Raw genomic sequence first — 18,138 nt, forward strand, 5'->3', positions numbered from 1 at the left:
CTCACTTACATATCAGTGTTACCCAAGACTTTAACCTTTTAAACACACTGAAAGAGAACAGCGGCCAACACGATTGCACACAGTAGTCTCCTATGTAACACAGCTGGATTAACACACTGTGCTCTTCAAACAGCTGTGTGACAACTGCTATTCAGCTGTGGAATTCACAGAATCACAGAATTGTAGGGGTTGGAAGGGACCTCTAGAGATCAAGTCCAACTCCTGTGCAAATTGGAATTGGCTCAAGCCTAGGACTGTACCATGCATGTGAAGCTGAAGTACTGTCCAACGTGTGTTACATCGAGAGCCCACTCTTCTACCAGCTCTGCTAGACCTTGAAGATCTGCCTCAAAGAACCAGATTTTGCAGGCTTCCATGCAAACCACAAAAGAACAAAGTAAAGTACAGCAACTTCAAGTTACTCATGCACATGGGAACCTTCAGACCACGTGAGGCTCTCCCAGCATCCCATAGTTTGAAGTGCTGCTTGGGTTTGTACGACCACATTCAGAAAGAGCAGGGAGATAGGTTTTTAGGACAGTTAAGAAATGTAGCAAAGCAGTAAAAATAACTGTTATCTTGGTACAAGCATACCATAGCATTTGTCTGCATCAAAATAAAGAGAGGGGGAAAATTAAAAAAAAATCCAAAATATGGTTTAATCAAAATTCTGATCATTTTCTCATCTCAATTAAAAAAAAAAAAATAAAAACCGAACTTTGTTTCCAGTAGCAGAATTGTTCCACTTTGAAAATACATGCTTGAAAGAGGATGCATTCCTGTAAATTTCCCCACACCATATCCAGTTGTAAACTATCAGCACAGATTAAATCCTGGATTGCCAACAAATGGAATTTAACCAGCTCCATCCTGATGTGACATTTTCCTGTTTGCTCAAGGTTTTTTCAGATTTGAAATGTTCTTCTAAGTAGTGGCGTTGGAAATTCCCTAAAGGAAAACTGACATTAAAAAAAAATAAGCCGGAAAAATAAGCAAAATATCTTCATCATCTGAGAACAGAAATGACAAATTCATCACTAAGAACTACCACAAAGAGAGAAATATTTCCACAGAAAGTCTCGTAGGTTACTGTCAGACTCTTAAAAGAGCTCACTTAGATTGATAGTCACACCACCACGATTGTAATGATACAATGTTAGAGATCTCTAATGACATGCATATTATTTATGCTAACAAAATACAAAATTCCCTATAACATATTGTATCCTCATGGGAATTTTAAAATAGTATAATAAAATTGTTTAAAATTGTGTCTCTATTTTCTCCTTAAAATTTTAAACAATTTTCTAAATGAGGAATTCCCAAGACTTGTTTGATTCTTGACACGTATTTGCAAACATAAGAAAGTTAGATGTGTCTATACAAAATTATAGATTATTTTTCTCCATCCTCCACCATAAACTCAAAACAGAATGAAATGACTTGTTCATTAAGTACAGTACATAAACTAGTACAAAACAAAGACACACTCTGTTCTGTGCAATTCTGCTGTGTGCTGCAGATGTAGGAAAGGATCATTCTCCATTTTTGGTTCATGGAGAATAACAATTTCTGATATGGTAATAAGAAAACTGAGGTCAGATACACCATCTATCTGAGGCAACTTGAAGGTTTCAGGATGTGTTTTAAAGAGATACCACAACAGTTCCTCTTCATATAATCCAAATGTTAAAAGAATGGTGAACAGCTATTTCCACAAGGAGAATATTTCCTCAAGACAGTATTAGCAGGTATATCTACACCACCAAAATTACCTCAGTGTAATAGACTGTTCTTGTTGCTTCCAATATGATGCTAACGTGGCTGGCATTGCACATTACCCAGAAGACAGTGAGGCTCCTACACTGATAGATGACTGCAAACTATGTCCTTTAACAGCAAAGGTATGATCTTACTGTACTTGCTGTGTAAACTGGAAAAGCAGGTGAGAAAGTGGTAAAAATTTGATGATCATTCAGTCGATAAAACAAAACTCTCAGATGTGGGCCAATGCAGGAGTGGGATTTTAAGGAAGCGTGAATTGCTCTTACCTCACAATAACAGCAGTTATCATTTATGCAACTCCTCCAAAACATTCCTCAGTACCACCAATTTCTCAGGGTTGGCATGTGCATGCCCAAAAGTTTCTTGCTGTAATGAAGTATTAAGGTCTCAAGCACTGATTTTTCTCAAAGACCAATTGATAAAAATAACAATATATTTAAATGAAGTAGAATCCTATGTGTTACTGATCCAACTGAAACTTTGTTGTTGCAAAGAGTTCAGCACCCCCTTTATTTGTAAGCTCTCAGTAGGACCTGAAGCACTCTTATAAATGCAGAGACTTACTTGTCACTCCCAACAATCAATATTTAGCGATCTCTAACCATGGATTTTACAGATTAAATTCAAAAACGTCAAGTAGAGAGAGCTGAGACAGCATTTTTGGCAGGCATCTGGAAAAGAAGCTACTGTAGAGGTTCAGAGAAAAGCCCACATGGATAGTGTCTGAGAGGCATCAGATCAATTGAATGTGTTTCATACAGTTTAATGACACACATGCATATGCAGCAGTGCTGATGTTGCAGAAATGACGACAGTGACTGGAGAAGCTCACGCTGCGGAACACAGAAGCCATTCCCTACACGTTAGACTCACCCCGTTGGGTACAGAAGCCAGAAATAAGCAGAGGACTTCCAACATCGTTCACTTAGAACTGTGCACGCTGTATTCATACCACTTCTTCATTCGACCAGTCACCAGTGCTAAGAAGCTATGCTCCTAGATTTAGTTATCTAAGATCGTGCCTGTGAACATGCCTCAGTGGAGATGCTAACTCTTTTCTCTATATCACAGTCAGTGTGCAGGATCAAAAGGGAGAATCACTCCACATTTCACAGGCAGTATTCTGGAAGGAATGCTTTTGGAAATGAAAGGGTAGTCCATTGTCCAGGTTCAATCTGTCCTTGGTCTTTTTGCCAAGGCTGCAGGCAAATACATCAACTATTGTCAGTTATAATCCTGTAACTTCTCATGCAGCCATTTTTCCATTGGGAATTGGACAAAGACCAACTCAATGCTCATAATTATTTCTTACATATGGCCTATTTCTTCACAGAACACTGAAGCTATTCATTTGGGAGAGCATTTATATAGTTCAGACCTCAGTTGTTCAGGAGATAAACACCCCCTTATGAAGGCTACAATCCAAAGTTCAAAGAACACAGAAGTACTGTCAGCACTGGAAGAAAACATGGGGAAGCATGGAGGGTTGAAGGCTATCAACAGAGGTTCTGCTTTTATTATGTTGAGTTGAAAGTGAAGACAACGCATCACAGATCAAAGTAACATAGAGATGGACCACAGAGGGGGAGATGGCAGAAGCTGAAGTACAGACATTGAGGGAAGTAAGTGAAATCAGTAAATGGGAACAAAAGTCTTCCTAACTGGATGCTGAAAAACCAGAATAAGGTAGTATCAGGAAATCTAGGGAGAGCAATCCTTCAAGTATGTGTCTGTACATTTTAAAAATTAAATTCTCTCAACACCAATATATGCCTTATTGCAAACATAAAAATAATAATAAACCAAGCCATTCAACTTGTCTTTTATAATTAAACTTTTAAGAGAACAGCAAATAGCCTTTCTCAGAGCATAAAATATGAGCAAGGAAGGGTTTTTTAGGGTGACTACATCTGTCAACTCTGCTTAGGATGGTTGTATTGGGGCAGAGGAATAAATGGAGCATTTGTTATCTGGATCTAATTTCAGGATCATCTTTTATAAACTGTTGTCAGCAGCCAAGTACAGTGAATGCAATTACTACTTTTGGAGGCAGTTTAGTACAGCTTACCCTGATAGCTTCTCCTGAGAAGGGTTTACAAGACACTATATTTTACAGAATGGTTGTTCAATTAACAACTGTAATTTCAGATCCATTTTAAGAAATAGTGTCAGAGCATTAATAAGTTAAGAATAATTATTTTAATAAACACAGTCAATATTCCCAACAAAAAATATTTTTTGTCAAGCTACACCCAGATGATTACTATAAAACAAAAACTAAATCCATAAGAAATATCTACCATGAAAAAGCAACTCAGAATATATACAACCATGAGAGGTTTTTACAAATTCTTTACATGCTTCAATTGGGAGTGACAAAAACATGACGTACTCCACAGGCCACACCATAAATCTGAAATCTATTTCAGTTTCCTTCCCTGCCTACAGAAAGTACTATTTTGTACACTACATTCCATTTCGTGCCTTCAATTTACAATACTACCTAATTAATAACATCACTACAAAAAATAGCATTTAACATATTACTGAAGAAGATCTCACTAAGTCTTAAGTCTCTCAGCACCATACTATCGCCACAAAAAGCACCGTAAAAAAAGTACAGATAACTAAAAGCTATGATAAAAAAATCATGGACAACACTTTATAAAGATTAACAGTTAGACCTTAGTTAGATTTGTTCTGCACCACACACTATAACACAATCCAGAAACTTCTCCTTCTACTTCAGAAGAGCTCAGGAAAAAAACACCTGGGGGAATATTGGTGTAATATTTGCTAGGCATTAAGAAAGCCAAAAACAAGAGCACACCTGCTATAGTCAGGCAATCCAAAGCATCACAGAAACTGCAGCTAAGTTCACTCAGACGTTACCGAATAGTTAAAAATGAGTTGACAACTATGTTGGGAAGATTTTGATCAATTAAAGGAATATGTGAATCTTCATTCGATCCAAATATTTTAAACAAGTGAGGAACAGCCAAAGCATAAGTAAGTATGTAAACTGAGACACTGCCTCAGGGATCAACATTATAATTATTATTCAGGTCTGTGATTGATTAGAATTGTAACTGTAGTGCAGAAAGTCAGAAAGGGAAGTAAAGCAGGGCTTCAAGTTTTTTGCTTTTTCCTCATATTACCAGGAACAACAAAGTGAGCAATCTTCTAATTTAAAGATTTAAGATCCTGAAGGAACTTTGACTGTCAAAATCTCCCCCAGTCCTTCTAAAACAGGAACAGTAGCAGGTGGGTGCTCTAATACCATTTTAATAAACTCTCAAGCTTTCAACTATTCAATTAAATATTCTCTTCAGAATACTAGCAAAAGACTCCACTAGGACTCCACTCTGAGTCTTAAAGACATAATGGCAGGAACACAGCAAATTAAAAGTCTTGTGATGGTGCTCTAAGCTCCACTTCCTCTAATTGTGATTATTTGATAACAAACTTACAACTCAGTCATTGCTTATCTGCATGCATGTGTACCTTACTCTTTGCTGTATTTTGGACATGCATAAACATGCAAAAGTACTTCTCTGTTTTGTCTTCAGAAAAAGGTGACATTAAAAGAAAGAACAAACTATCAGTGAGTAAAACCACATTTGTGATACCTTTCTAGTATCACAGCATGTAGTTCTGCAAGGCATTTAGGCACACATTTGATTTCAAGCACATTAATTTTACCTTAAATAAAAAGCAAAATAGCACTCTAAAAGTATCTGTCTGCCTGTCACTGTCAACTGCATAGAAAGTCTGCAAGATTAACAGAGTAAGGTCTTAATTTTTAGGAACCTGAAATAAGGTAAGGAGTGTTGAGGTCTCAGTATTTACCTGTTTGCTTGGGTAGACTTACTCTGTCACAGTATTTACTTTTCCTCTTTATTATTAGTTATGTGCACTACAGCTTGAACTTGGAATGGGAGAATACTGAGCAAAACGTCAAAAGTAAATCTCAAGTTCAAACCAATTCTGAGATTAGGGTTTAACTGACTGAACACAGATATGAAAATGTCTGTGAAGTGAAAAAGAAACAAACCATATGAGCCCTACTAAATCCTCATCCATTCACCAAATAAAATTATCCCTTCCTGATCACGAGACCTGAAATCATTTTGACCTTAGTCTTCTGTTTCCCTCGTTTCCTCACAAGGGATTTTGGAGTCACCATTCTAAGAGGTACCAGTGTAAAGAGAAATACAGTCTTTCCTACTGAGAAATCCTTTAACGAGAATTTCAGCACAAAGTTGGTCTCTAAGGAGTCCCACAGGAAAAGGACATTCAGTCAACATCCCTACCCTGAAAGAAAGCAATTTCTCAGAAGTTTACTCAACCCATAAAAGATTAAGTGACTATCAGCAGCTCCTCCAAAGAAGCTAGTAAAGACTCAGAGGAAACAGTGGTTTGGATCAGTTTAGAATAGTTTTGTGGGCGCTACATAATGTTCTGATGATGACATTCAAGTTTTGGTTGCAAATATGAAGGGCTACACAGCAAAGCAATTTACAGACTCTAGGCTGCAACCTTATTCTATGTTTTGCAAAGACCACGATGGGTGCAAGCAGCTCACTTCCTGGGAGCACGAAGTATCAGGGAATGCTATACTTCTCAATAGTGCATTTTATCAGAAAGAGCAGCATGACTCAGAGAGATCAGACCAAGGTGTGCTATGCTAGTGAGGATACTCTGGCATAAAACTTTATCAGCTTATACATGACTCTCTCCCAGTTCTAGAAGAGGTAAAAAGGTTTGCAGCTGAATCCCCAACAAAGTAGCAGCAACGCCTCATAGAGATTTTTTTTTTCCTTTGTTATTCTCCTCTTGCTATTAACTAAATTGAAAGCCAATTTAAAAACAATAATAACAATAACAGTCCTATCTATCATCAGTATCAGTAAATAGTTACTACTGACCAAAAAACAATTATATTTAGACACACATATATTGTAGCCCCCAATATATATTTATAGCAACATATTTTCAGCTGGTGTAAAATTGCAGAGCATAACTAATTTCTTTGGATCAGTGCCCAATTAAGGCAGCCGAGAATCCAGCCCTGTGGCTTGAAAGCTACATTTACAGGTTTTACTGTGAGCTATTTGCCTATCACCTGCTGAACAAATACAGGTGTTCTTGTTACTATCATCATACTATTTCCTATTACGCTGTTTTTGCTGTCTCCACCTTTTTAGGCCATGTTATCAATATTTTTCTGTCTATCTTGAAGATCTTGCTGGATGATAGAGGAACCAGAAGAATCCCTGAGGCAAAAGCAGACTCTGGACATTATTCTCAAATTGCGTGTATGCAAAGGATCATGAAATCTCTTCCCTTATGGACTCATGAAAAAGGAGAATTTGCAATGTAAGCAGAGCCCCAGTTTCACCTGGCCAATCCCCTCAGATTAACAAATTTCAATGTCTCTTCATGACAGCATAACGTCACTGAATCAGGGCGATACCTGTGGCAAGAATCTACATCATTATAATCACTCTAATAAAGTTGAATTTGTTAAAGAAAAAAGAGAACATGAAACAGATGAAAAAATATGGTATTGGAAGTTAAAATCACTTGTTCAAACATCCCTCCCAACTGCGCAGCTTTTATGTAGATGCAAGAAATGAAATGATCATACCTTAAACAACAGCTCACGCACTCACCTGCCCCAGATCTAAAGTGACATTGACTTCATTGTACTTTAAGCCCTTAGAAAGAGGAGGACTTTGCCACCAGCTCTCCGTTCCATCAATGGCATTAGTGATTGGGTGAGCTTTACTGGGATCACCAGCATTGCAGTAGTCACAAAACTGTCCCTGAAACACAGAAAATTAAAGAGGTTGTCTCAGTCAAGATTGTACATGCTGCAGATGCATGCTCTTGTTCACTGAGGTTCTGAATTGGAGCCCAGCCTAAAAATTGAGTTAAATCTTGCTTCTCTATGTATATAGTGTGCTTGTACAATGATTTCTCTTGCAATTAAAACTCACATTTATACCTTGAAATACAGAATGAAATTTCAGAAATCTCTTTAAAGAAAAAGCAATACATCTTTTATTTTATTAATACATTTACTGACACTTTGTTGCTGAAATTATCTGTATTACATCTGCAGGCACTTCCACAGGAATGTAATGAAACAAAGACACTTATAGCTGGGATAACACCAACATAAAATTTACCCTCAATCCTCCTAAAAGGCTGTGAAACATCAACGTATATACATGGACCAATAGTAACAAACCCATAAAAAATCATCTACAACTTCCGAATGCGTAAATTTATAGTTACAATTTTATAGCATGAAAAAATATATATCCGTGTTACATATATAACACATTCTGAATCAGAAACCTGAAGAAATACACATCTATGGAAAGTGCTATGGATTACACAGAGTGTTCCCTTTAAGGACGATGAAAGAATCCCATTGTATCTTCATCTGCCAAAGTTACCACACAATTTTAATCCACTATTAAAGCCACACTCCGGATATGCCCTGATAATCTCTCTTTGGTAGTTTCTAAAGGTCTTTATGCTGTTCCATACCGTAATGATGAATAAACTTCAGGAAACTTAATTTTAATTTGGCATATTGGCTTGTCTCATAGCAGTATTTTTATCTTCAAGAAACTGCATTGTACAGTCTACTAAGATTAGTGCTGAAGAATCAAAATTAGCTATTAAGGAATCTTTTCACTGTCCAATTCACATCTTATTCCAGTCACTGGGTGTAGATAATTGATGTGAGAGAAACTGTGCCAGGCACAGATCTTTCTTTGTAGAACCTCAACAGAAAAATGACATTTTCATTAAATGCTACAATCCCCTTAGTTTACTTCAGCCAGACAGTCGCTTGAACAGTTCAGTCTGTGACATGCTGACACTGCGTTGGATTTGTGTTTTAAAGAAGGTAGTATGTCACATTTGAACCTTCTCCTTTTCTAACTGAACAAATTTTTAACAAGATGTGATTGTTAAAAGGTTTTCCACAACCCTTGTTGTCTAGCCTTAAATATGCACCTGCCTTGGAAGTATTAACACACTTCCATACAACTGTCATTGTTTTGTTTGCCACTGCTGTCACACTAATCAGTGCAAATTAACTAGAGAGGTCACACTTGTCCACTTCTAACACAGGAATGAGAGCAGTAGTTCTGTCCTAATCCTGCTCTTCTGGCAAGCTCAGAATATGACACTGGTGCCAAAAGACACAACCACCATTAGCTGATCAGTTGATCTGAATCATTAATCTTGAGAATTCCTTGCAGTGCTTGAAGGGAGTTTATAAATAGGAGGGAAATCAAATTTTAACTCATTTTAATAGTGATAGGACAAGTGGGAATGGTTTTAAACTAGAAGAGGGGAGATTCAGTTTAGATTTTAGGAAGAAATTCTTCACTCGGAGGTTGGTGAGGCGCTGGCACAGCTGCCCATGTAAGCTGTGGTGCCCCATCCCTGCAAGCGCTCAAGGCCAGGTTGGATGGGGCCCTGGGCAGCTGAGCTGCTGGGTCTCAGCCCTGCCCGTGGCACGGGGTGGGACTGGGTTTGAGGTCCCTTCCAACCCAAGCTCTCCCATGATTCTATGAATTTGAAAAAGTTATTTAAAAATGTACTAAATCTGTACGCACATAGGCTGGCTAACCACGGCAATCAAGTTATAACACATTCCTCCTCTAACTGTTAGAGAAGATTTGGATGATTTTTGTACAAACAACTGTAGTATGCCAGGACGCTATGGGTTTCTAACATAGTTGACACCACATAGGCTGTGCTAGCTACAAGTAACACTGCCAGCTTCTGCAATGAGGCCAGAGAACATTGTGTCACAATCCGCAAAAGCAATACGCTGAGAAATGAATCCAGGGACCAAAAACAGCAGTTGCCACCACATGAGTGCATTTTTACTGTTCAGATTTTCTGGTGAATGCATGCTTAGAGTTCTGATATAGGTAGTACACCACCACAAGCCTATCCTAAACAGTTTCATAGGACACATGAAACATCACCTTTACTCCACATTCACAATGCTCTGGCTGGAAATACACAGGAAACAGTTGCTGCCATGGCAGTTCCAGCCTTGATCCAGCCACAGCCTCAAGAAAGGCTGAATGAAAAGAAAGCAGTGAGGAGTATTCAATGGGGGAGTTACATTTACATACATCTACTCTGTATTTCAGTATACCAGAACACTTGATCTGAACTCAAGATACTTTTTTTTTTTTTCTTTTTGAACACATAATTCAAAGCATTTCATTTCAACAACTGGAGTTTCAGTTATTTAAAGTACATTCCAGCAAACCTGCCAAAAAGACATTAAAAAAAAAAAAAAAAAGAAATGAAAGAAAGAAAGAAAGAATAAATGATTGGGCTGAGCAGCTTTCCCTGCTCTCCCCTGGCAATACCTGCAGGCATGCTCCCCCCAGCCTGCCTGCCACAGGACACATCTCCATCCAGGACCCTGGGCACCCAGCCACTGCTTGAATTTGGCTGCAGTTCAGCGGCCAGGTAGGTGTGCATCCGCTGGTGACCTCGTTACCCTCTTTCCCTCAGTTCTCCCGCATGGAGGAGAGAAATGAAACTGCATAAAGCAGTTTGCTGAAATACTGAAAATGATGAAAAAAAGTCTCATCTGTATATAGTAAAAAGCTACAACGATGAAGGATTTGTTCACAAATACCTAGAGGAGCCATACCCACTGGCAAGGCAGGACAGGCATGCAACTAACTTTAACTCACACCCGCACACTGCTGTGGACAGACCTGCAGGCAAAGCCAGGCATGCCATTTATCTGCCAGAGCTGTTGAAATATTTTGCACTGCAGCACATTTGTTCACTCAGCACTGCTCTTATTAAGCTATTGTCCCTCTTGCCAACACACTAAGTAACAGAAACACTGCTTTCCTCAGCGTACATCCAGCACTGCCTCACAAGCCTCAGACTACACCTGGTGGCTGAACTAAGTTGCACCTGAAGGAATGGCACACCTGAAGGGCTTCCAACAGCCTCTTACTGCTCTTCCAGGATTTGCTGGGGATGATGAGCTCTGCTAAGGAATACAATAAATCATATAAAGAACCAAAAGACAAGATGAAAAGAAGAGGCCAATGCAAGAAACTTGAAAGGAACTTATAAACAGGTGAGGGATTGACTTTTTTGTGGTCTAACAGTGACAGGACAAGGGGAGTGTCTTTAAACTCAAAGAGGGGAGACTTCAGTTAGATGTTAGGCAGAACATTTTCATTGAGAGGATGGTGAGGCACTGGAACATGTTTATCAGACAAGCTATGGTGCCCCATTATCCCTGGAGGTGCTCAAGGCCAGGTTGGATGGGGTCCTGGGCAGCTGACCTGCTGGGTGGCAGCCCTGCCCATGGCAGGGGTTGGAACTGGGTGGGCTTTAAGGCAATTCCAACCTAAGGCATTCTATAATTCTGTGAGAAGCAGCAGAAATGAGGCTGAGCTGCTCTTTCTGCCTTATTTTAATTGCTTGTGTTGGTACCGTAACGGAGCTGTCTCTTCCCTTTTCTCACCTTCTTTCTGACTTCCCTGCTCATAGGCACAGCAGCGCCATCCGTCTTTGGACAGACTCCAGAGGTGAGTGACTCAGGTGCACAGCACAACTTCAGTCTGAGACTGTCACAGCAGCCCCATCTCTGCCACCATATGTAAAAGCTGCCTGATCCTCCCTCAGACTGTTAAGAAACAACACACAAATGCTTATGCCGATCTAAATCCATCAACATAGGCTCAACTTCTGCAACACTTTAATGTGCTTCTGTCCAATTTTCCACCAATAAAAAAACAAAATCAAGACTCTTGTATTTGCAGTGACTTTGAACTCACGAAGTGGAGGGGACTGATAATATGCACATTGTGCTGCTATCACATTTTCCATGGCTGGATTTCCCTGGCCTGGGGAAGGAATTTTCCAAGTTTTCTCAGACCACAACAACTACAGATGTATTCACGTGCTGTACCTCAGTGGGGTTTTCTTAGAACTAGAGAGCAATGCAGCTGCATCCACATTTACACGAAGGCAGGAGGCACAGCAGGCTCGCACCAGCAGTCCTCCAGGGAATGGAATCAACCCTGACCCATAACTGCCCTCTAACCCAGGGCCTGCAACATCAAAATTTAAAAAGAGGAACCCCATCCTTTCACTCTCTTTCTACAGAAAGCAAGCCCTCATTTCCAATGGGATGCAAGTACACAAGGGAATAAATACAAAAATAATCACGTCACAAACAGCAGACCATGCAGTTTCCCTATCACTGCACCTCAGCTGAAGTATTTACTACCTGCAGCCCAGCTTTGCTAATAGGTAAACTATGTTTCTCAGCCTGAAAGCACCTCAAAGCACTCCAAGCTTTTTGTGAGAGGGCATTCTGCAGTTGCAAGGTACAAATGGAAGAGCTCTGGGAGGGCTGAGGCAAGCAGAGTTCTGACAGAGCTGATATAAAACATCACCCCAGTCCATCACAAAACTGACCTGCTGCTCGCTGCCTGCCCTCCCACAGGCACGCTCACGCAAGGAGAGTTACCACAGTAAAAATGTATCTCCATTAACGCCTCTGGAGGAGTTCTGTCCCTCTGCAGGTGCAACCTGCCCTCACCCCTGAAGTGGGAGCCGGCCTGCCGTCGCCATCACCATTCCCCTGCCCGTCCCCACCCGTTACCTGTATGGCTCTCCCCAGCGGGGCTGCGGCCGGCCCCCCCACCAGCTTGCAGTACAGCTCCGGCCGCCCGCCGCCAGCCTCCTCCCCGCAGGTGGCGGTCGCCGAGATGCCGGCCGTCTCGGCCAGGTTGAAGTAGGGCGGGTGGAGGCTGAGTCCGAGGGAGTCGGGGGGCTCCGTCTGCGCGGGGCACAGGGAGAAGAGCGGCGGGAGCAGAGCCCACAGGAGCCGGCAGCCCTGCGATGAGGTACCGTGGGCAAAGCGGCCCCGCGTCGCAGCCATCCTGAGCCGGGCTCTGCCCTCGCCTCCCCCGGGGCGGCCGTATAGCTGAGGCGGGCGGAGGCCGGGGGCTGCCCGGCCGCGGTGTGCGGGGCGGGGAGAGGCGCGAACACACCCCCGCTGAGGCGAGGCGGCGGAGGGGAGCGCGGAGCTCCTCGGTAGGAGGCGAGGGCTCGGCATGGCAGCGGCTGCCAGGGCGAGCGAAAGGGTCTCTGGGCTGCTGGGGTTGTCTCAGGTGCGCGCCCCGCAGCCATATCGAGCTGATCCTCCCCCTCCTCGGGAAACATATCGCTAACAGAGCGCAGAGACATCTCCGAGCATCCCACCCTCGCAAGCCATGGCTTGTCTCACATAAAATTAAGGTTTTGCAGGCTTTCTCCTACAGTTTCAGTCAAGGTGTGCCCTGCTGCTGTCTGCAGGCTCTCGGGAAGGCACCTTGCCATCTCATTTAAGGTATTTGGCACAGGTTTTAGAAAACAAAGTCGGGGAAGGAGAAAGGGGCTAAAAAAACAAACCATTCCCGTCAGCTTCACCACACTGCTATCCTCTTTCATACCCATTCCCATTCCCTCCCCCCTGCACGGTCACACGTCCACTGCTCAGATTTCTTAACAAAATTCATAGGATTCAGACACAAAGATACACATAGCTCTAATATTTTAATAGAGATTCATGTGAGTAGCAAAGGATTTCATAACTCACGAAAGCTATGCTTCATGTCACATAGCACTAGCAAGGGAGATCTATTTCAGGAAGCGCCAACCACAAGCTGTTGATTCTGTCTGCAAGCAAATATCACCACCTCTTGCCCTGTGTCACTACACCTTTAGCACACCATAGAAACATCTGTGGGAAGCAATTTTTCTGTCCTCCGTAGGAAATATTGTGTGCTTCCACTGTAAATACATCAGACTTGGGTATTTTTGCAATAGATGCTTAAAAATATTCTCTTTTCCCAACTATGACTTGGGGGAAATGAAATTATCTTAATGCACATGTCTGCCATATAACTTCCCATGATACTTTGTACTTCATAAAAACTACGAGAATCACAGAATGCCAGGGGTTGGAAGGAACATCTGGGGATCGTGAAGTCCAAATCCTTGCTAAAGCAAGGAGAATTGTAAAAACAATTAAGCAATATCATCTTTAAATATTCCATTAAATGAGATGCTAAACTATCAGATCAGATTTGCACTCACCTTTTAAAAATCTGTTAAACAGTAAGGTATCTGGAGTAAATCAGTTTTTAAAACATCTGAAAGTATCTAAGTAGCCTTTAAGTGCAGAGCACGTGTGCCCTTCTATCTATTAATTTGCTGAGTATTTGTGTTTTCTATCATTATAGGAATAAAGAAAAAAATCGAATGAAAGCTGAACAGAGCACATTCCTGGTAGAAAATAAATGTTTAAGTACTTTAAGGAAAAAAAATACTATGAAGTACGTCATTAAGAGGAACTGGTGAAGATTAAAATTATGCAGATTACAAAATCATCGTACTCAGAGTAGCCAGATAATCACAGAATCATCGAATGGCCTGGGTTGAAAAGGATCACACTGATCATCAACCCCCTGCTATGTGCAGGGTCACCAACCACCAGACCAGGCTGCCCAGAGCCACATCCAGCCTGGCCTTGAATGCCTCCAGGGATGGGGCATCCACAGCCTCCTTGGGCAACCTGTTCCAGTGCATCACCACCCTCTGTGTGAAAAACTTCTTCCTAATATCTAACCTAAACCTTCTCTGTCTCAGTTTAAAACCATTCCCCTTGTTCTGTCCAGGCTGGCCATTTTAGCTAGCATGCTTTGAAAGATGTTGCTTCCTGTATATAACTAGCAAGCCATCAAATATTGTCTCCTCTTCATTCACAAATAAACTTTTGGTTTTGCACAACATTTGGGGAAATTAGTTTACACCTGTGGTGCGATTGTTGATTATATTGACAACAATTCTTTTGATATGAATGTTTTAAATTGAAAAAAACAGCATTAATTACAGAGATTGTATGTAGTATTTCTTAATTTTGAACATTAAACTCTTCTTTGTCACCCCTGTCTCTCTGTACTCTTGGAAATAAGCATTTGGGAAGGTATTTCCTGAAAACTATTACCTTAGAATAAGCAAAGCACAGACCAGGTGTTTCAGATGTGTGATGAATCTTAAAACAAAACAAAACAAATAGTGAGTGTTCTCAGGCCCATATAATCTCTACATCAGGGAAGGAATAGAGTGTGAAGAGCTATCCCTGAAGAATGGCCATAAGTGAGTTAAAAACCTACGGTTGAGAGTTAGAGACTGAGGCAACAAAGGGTGCCTTTTTGGTTGGCATTTACTACAGGCCAGCTGATAAAGCAGAGCCTGTTGATGAAGAGACCTGAGAGGCCTCTCAATATCTAAAGAGGTGCTATGAGAAATAAGAGGACAGACTCTTTCGCAAGGTCTGTTGTGATGGGACAAGGAGAAATGGCTTCAAACAAAAAGAGGAGAGATTTAGATTGGATATAAGGGAAAAAGTTCTGTAGAATAAGTGTGTTGAGGCACTGGAACAGGTTGCCCAGAGAAGTGGTGGATGCTCATCCCAGGAGATACTCAAGGTCAGACTGGATGGGACTCTGAGCAACTTGGTGTAGCTGTAGGAGTCCTTGTTCACTGCAGGGGAGTTGGATCAGATGATCTTTAAGGGTCCCTTCCCTCCCACGGTATTTTTATTCCCCGTAGACTTTAACTGCAGCTATGAATATCTGCAGCAATATCAGTTATTGATTAGGTAGTATGCATAGAGTTTGAATGTCCACAGACACAAAGCACCTGAATACAGGCTCCCTGGTTTCTCTCTAGCTGGGCAGATGGAAGATAGGTAAACAGTTAACTTCCAACTGAGTCATAAAATCAACATATACAGAGGATAAGTAGGGAAAGGAAATGGAAATGATAGCTGATCTGTACACAGTAACATAAGTGGTAAAACTTCAGGAAGGCAAAGTTCCAACACTGAGGAAGAATTAAAAAAGTAAGGAATAATATACCTGTACAGATGTTAACAGACGGGTAAAGTTTAAGCTCAGCTGCTTGAGTGCTGAAATGTATTTGCACAAAAGGGAAAATGGTACACTGGTGCATATGCTGGACTGAAAATTACTCTTAGCTTATAGTTGTAGACTTTTCATTGAGCTCTTCAATGTGTCACAATCTTTGTGTCTAAAAGCATTGATTTACTGTGAGTAACTGAGAAGGAGGAAATAAAAGAGCAAATGTATTGAAATACTCAAATGAACATCTGTGGAAATTATTTTGTATTCAAGTAAAATGCCAGCTTCTAACATCAGTTAGGAAGTCCACATGAAGAAAGCATTTAATAATGCACTTGTGATTTCTAGCATCTTGGTGTTCTTACACTGGCTTATACCAGCAAATTTTGATATTGAATAGTCGTAAAAATATCATAAAAGCAAAAGAACCACAGAGCTAACAGGAAAATTCAAGATTGTTTATTCCTGAAAGGATGAAAGCACACAGTTATGAACATGTTGGGTAAACTATTTCTATTATTAGATAAACTTTTCCTTTTTCAGGTTCAGATTTGTAAATTCTCCATACTATTTTTAAAAGGTTTGTAGGATACATAAATATTCAACCTAGTTTGCCTGAGAAGCTATGGAATTTGTTTCTGGAGTTGTTTCTTCTATTTCTCTTGTTATCACTCTTCCTTTCCAAAGGTATTTCTTAAAATAAAGACTAACTCAAAATATATTGTTTACATGACAAGTTTTAGCAGAATTGGCCTGTACTTTTGTAAATATTATACAAACAACAGCAAGAAAAAAAACCACACGCAGCAGGTTATACTGCAGTTTAGAAAAGGGGAAATCAATATAAAAAATAGGCCAGATGGAAATTATTTTATTGACTGTTTTAGTTGTTGATGATGGTTTGAATGTGTTTGTCTGAACAAGAAAAACTTAAACCAAGCCCATTATTGTGCAGCACTTTATTTGTAGGATGTTTATAATGCCCACCTTATACTGTAAGGAAGTAACTTTCTATTAGGTTCTTCTAAAATTTGAGTATTTCACAGGTATCTCCAGCACATTCAAATTTCAAGATTTCTCGGTCTGCTAAAAATAATAAAATCAGGTAATGTGAAATATACTACAAAGTTTAGAAGAATAACAGCATTCTGCCTTTGAAAAGATCTCATGAAATGTTAGTCAGAATCAGCTGCTGTATCATGCAGGGATTTGTGTTATATAGCTCTGAGCAGCTGGAACTCAAATTGCTGAACAAAGCAGAGCAGGTAGAAAAATGTATCGCTGAAAGGGCAGTACTGTTTAAGAGGCAGAAACTTCCAGTCATTACATTTTCTGTTCACAGTTCTTTCTGTGAAGTACTGGAAGTGAAATATGTCCTATGCTAGCTTCATGAGAGACCTTGTCCTGCTTTATTATGTAGGTATAATTCATACTGGATCATAGCTAAAGAGCTGTGATGTGAATTTCTGGTTTCTTTACAGTACACAGGTTTCTTAATGATACGCAGCATGGTATCTGTATCTCTAACACAGGAAAGGACTCTAGTAAAGAAGCCTATTCTACTGTCAGTGGAGATGACGTGCGGATGCTGTGCAGCTGGAGTTCAACTTTCGGACTGAACAAGAAGTAAACTTTCAAAACTTTACATGGAATATACACTGTTTCAGCCAAACACATAATCTAATTTGGATCTTCCTACAAGCTTTTGACATGATCTAGGGAAAAAAATGTTTCTCTTATTAAGCCTCCCAACTTGTATGACTGTTTTAAAGTAATTTAAGATCTTTGCATAAAAAAGTGTTATGTACGAGTTAAAGACTATTTTGTTACTGGTAATTGCAAAATGAACAGTCTCTGAATCTATTTGGATTAACTTTTTCTGATTTTTTTTCAGTATTTCATTATGAAATTAAATCAGTATTTCATTATGAAATTAAATTAGGTTTTTGTACAACAAAGATTTCAACAAATCCAGGTGATGTTCCTTAAGGAATTCCCATACAAGTCATTCCCAAAACCTCCAATCAGTCTCATTAAAGAAAGTGCAAATATACTGGAAAAGAGTATCAACATTAATTAACTTGATGCAGTCCTATCAATTATTTCTACAAGTTGTCATCACATGGTAGGATTTTCTAATGGCAGTATCTCAAGTATCAGATCTTCCTGAAGTTATGTTACTGAAAATTTTGTCCATAGACTATGAGCAAGAACAACAATTTCACTTGAAATTAATAGCATATTTTTGCTCCTAGACTTTGGTAGTTATTTTAAAAAGACAAGGATCTCTAGAAGGAGACCAGTGGAGGGCCACAAAGATGATAAAGGTCCTGGAGCATCTCCCATGTGAGAAAAG

At 40.1% G+C, this 18,138-nt stretch overlaps 1 protein-coding gene across 1 annotated transcript in view; it reads right to left on the reverse strand.

Annotated features, from left to right (window-relative positions):
* LAMA3 (laminin subunit alpha 3) overlaps positions 1 to 12,754 on the reverse strand; it is a gene marked incomplete at both ends in the record, with an annotated part of 112,001 nt that extends 99,247 nt beyond the window's left edge. Inside the window, 2 exons of the mRNA XM_079533015.1 lie at positions 7,461 to 7,613; positions 12,476 to 12,754. Coding sequence (XP_079389141.1) covers positions 7,461 to 7,613; positions 12,476 to 12,754 — 432 coding nt within the window. The remainder of the gene's footprint in view (positions 1 to 7,460; positions 7,614 to 12,475) is intronic.
* Positions 12,755 to 18,138: the final 5,384 nt, after the last annotated feature.

This window comes from Tetrao urogallus (genome assembly GCF_951394365.1).
Source record: "Tetrao urogallus genome assembly, chromosome: 3".
NCBI classification, from domain to species: domain Eukaryota; kingdom Metazoa; phylum Chordata; class Aves; order Galliformes; family Phasianidae; genus Tetrao; species Tetrao urogallus.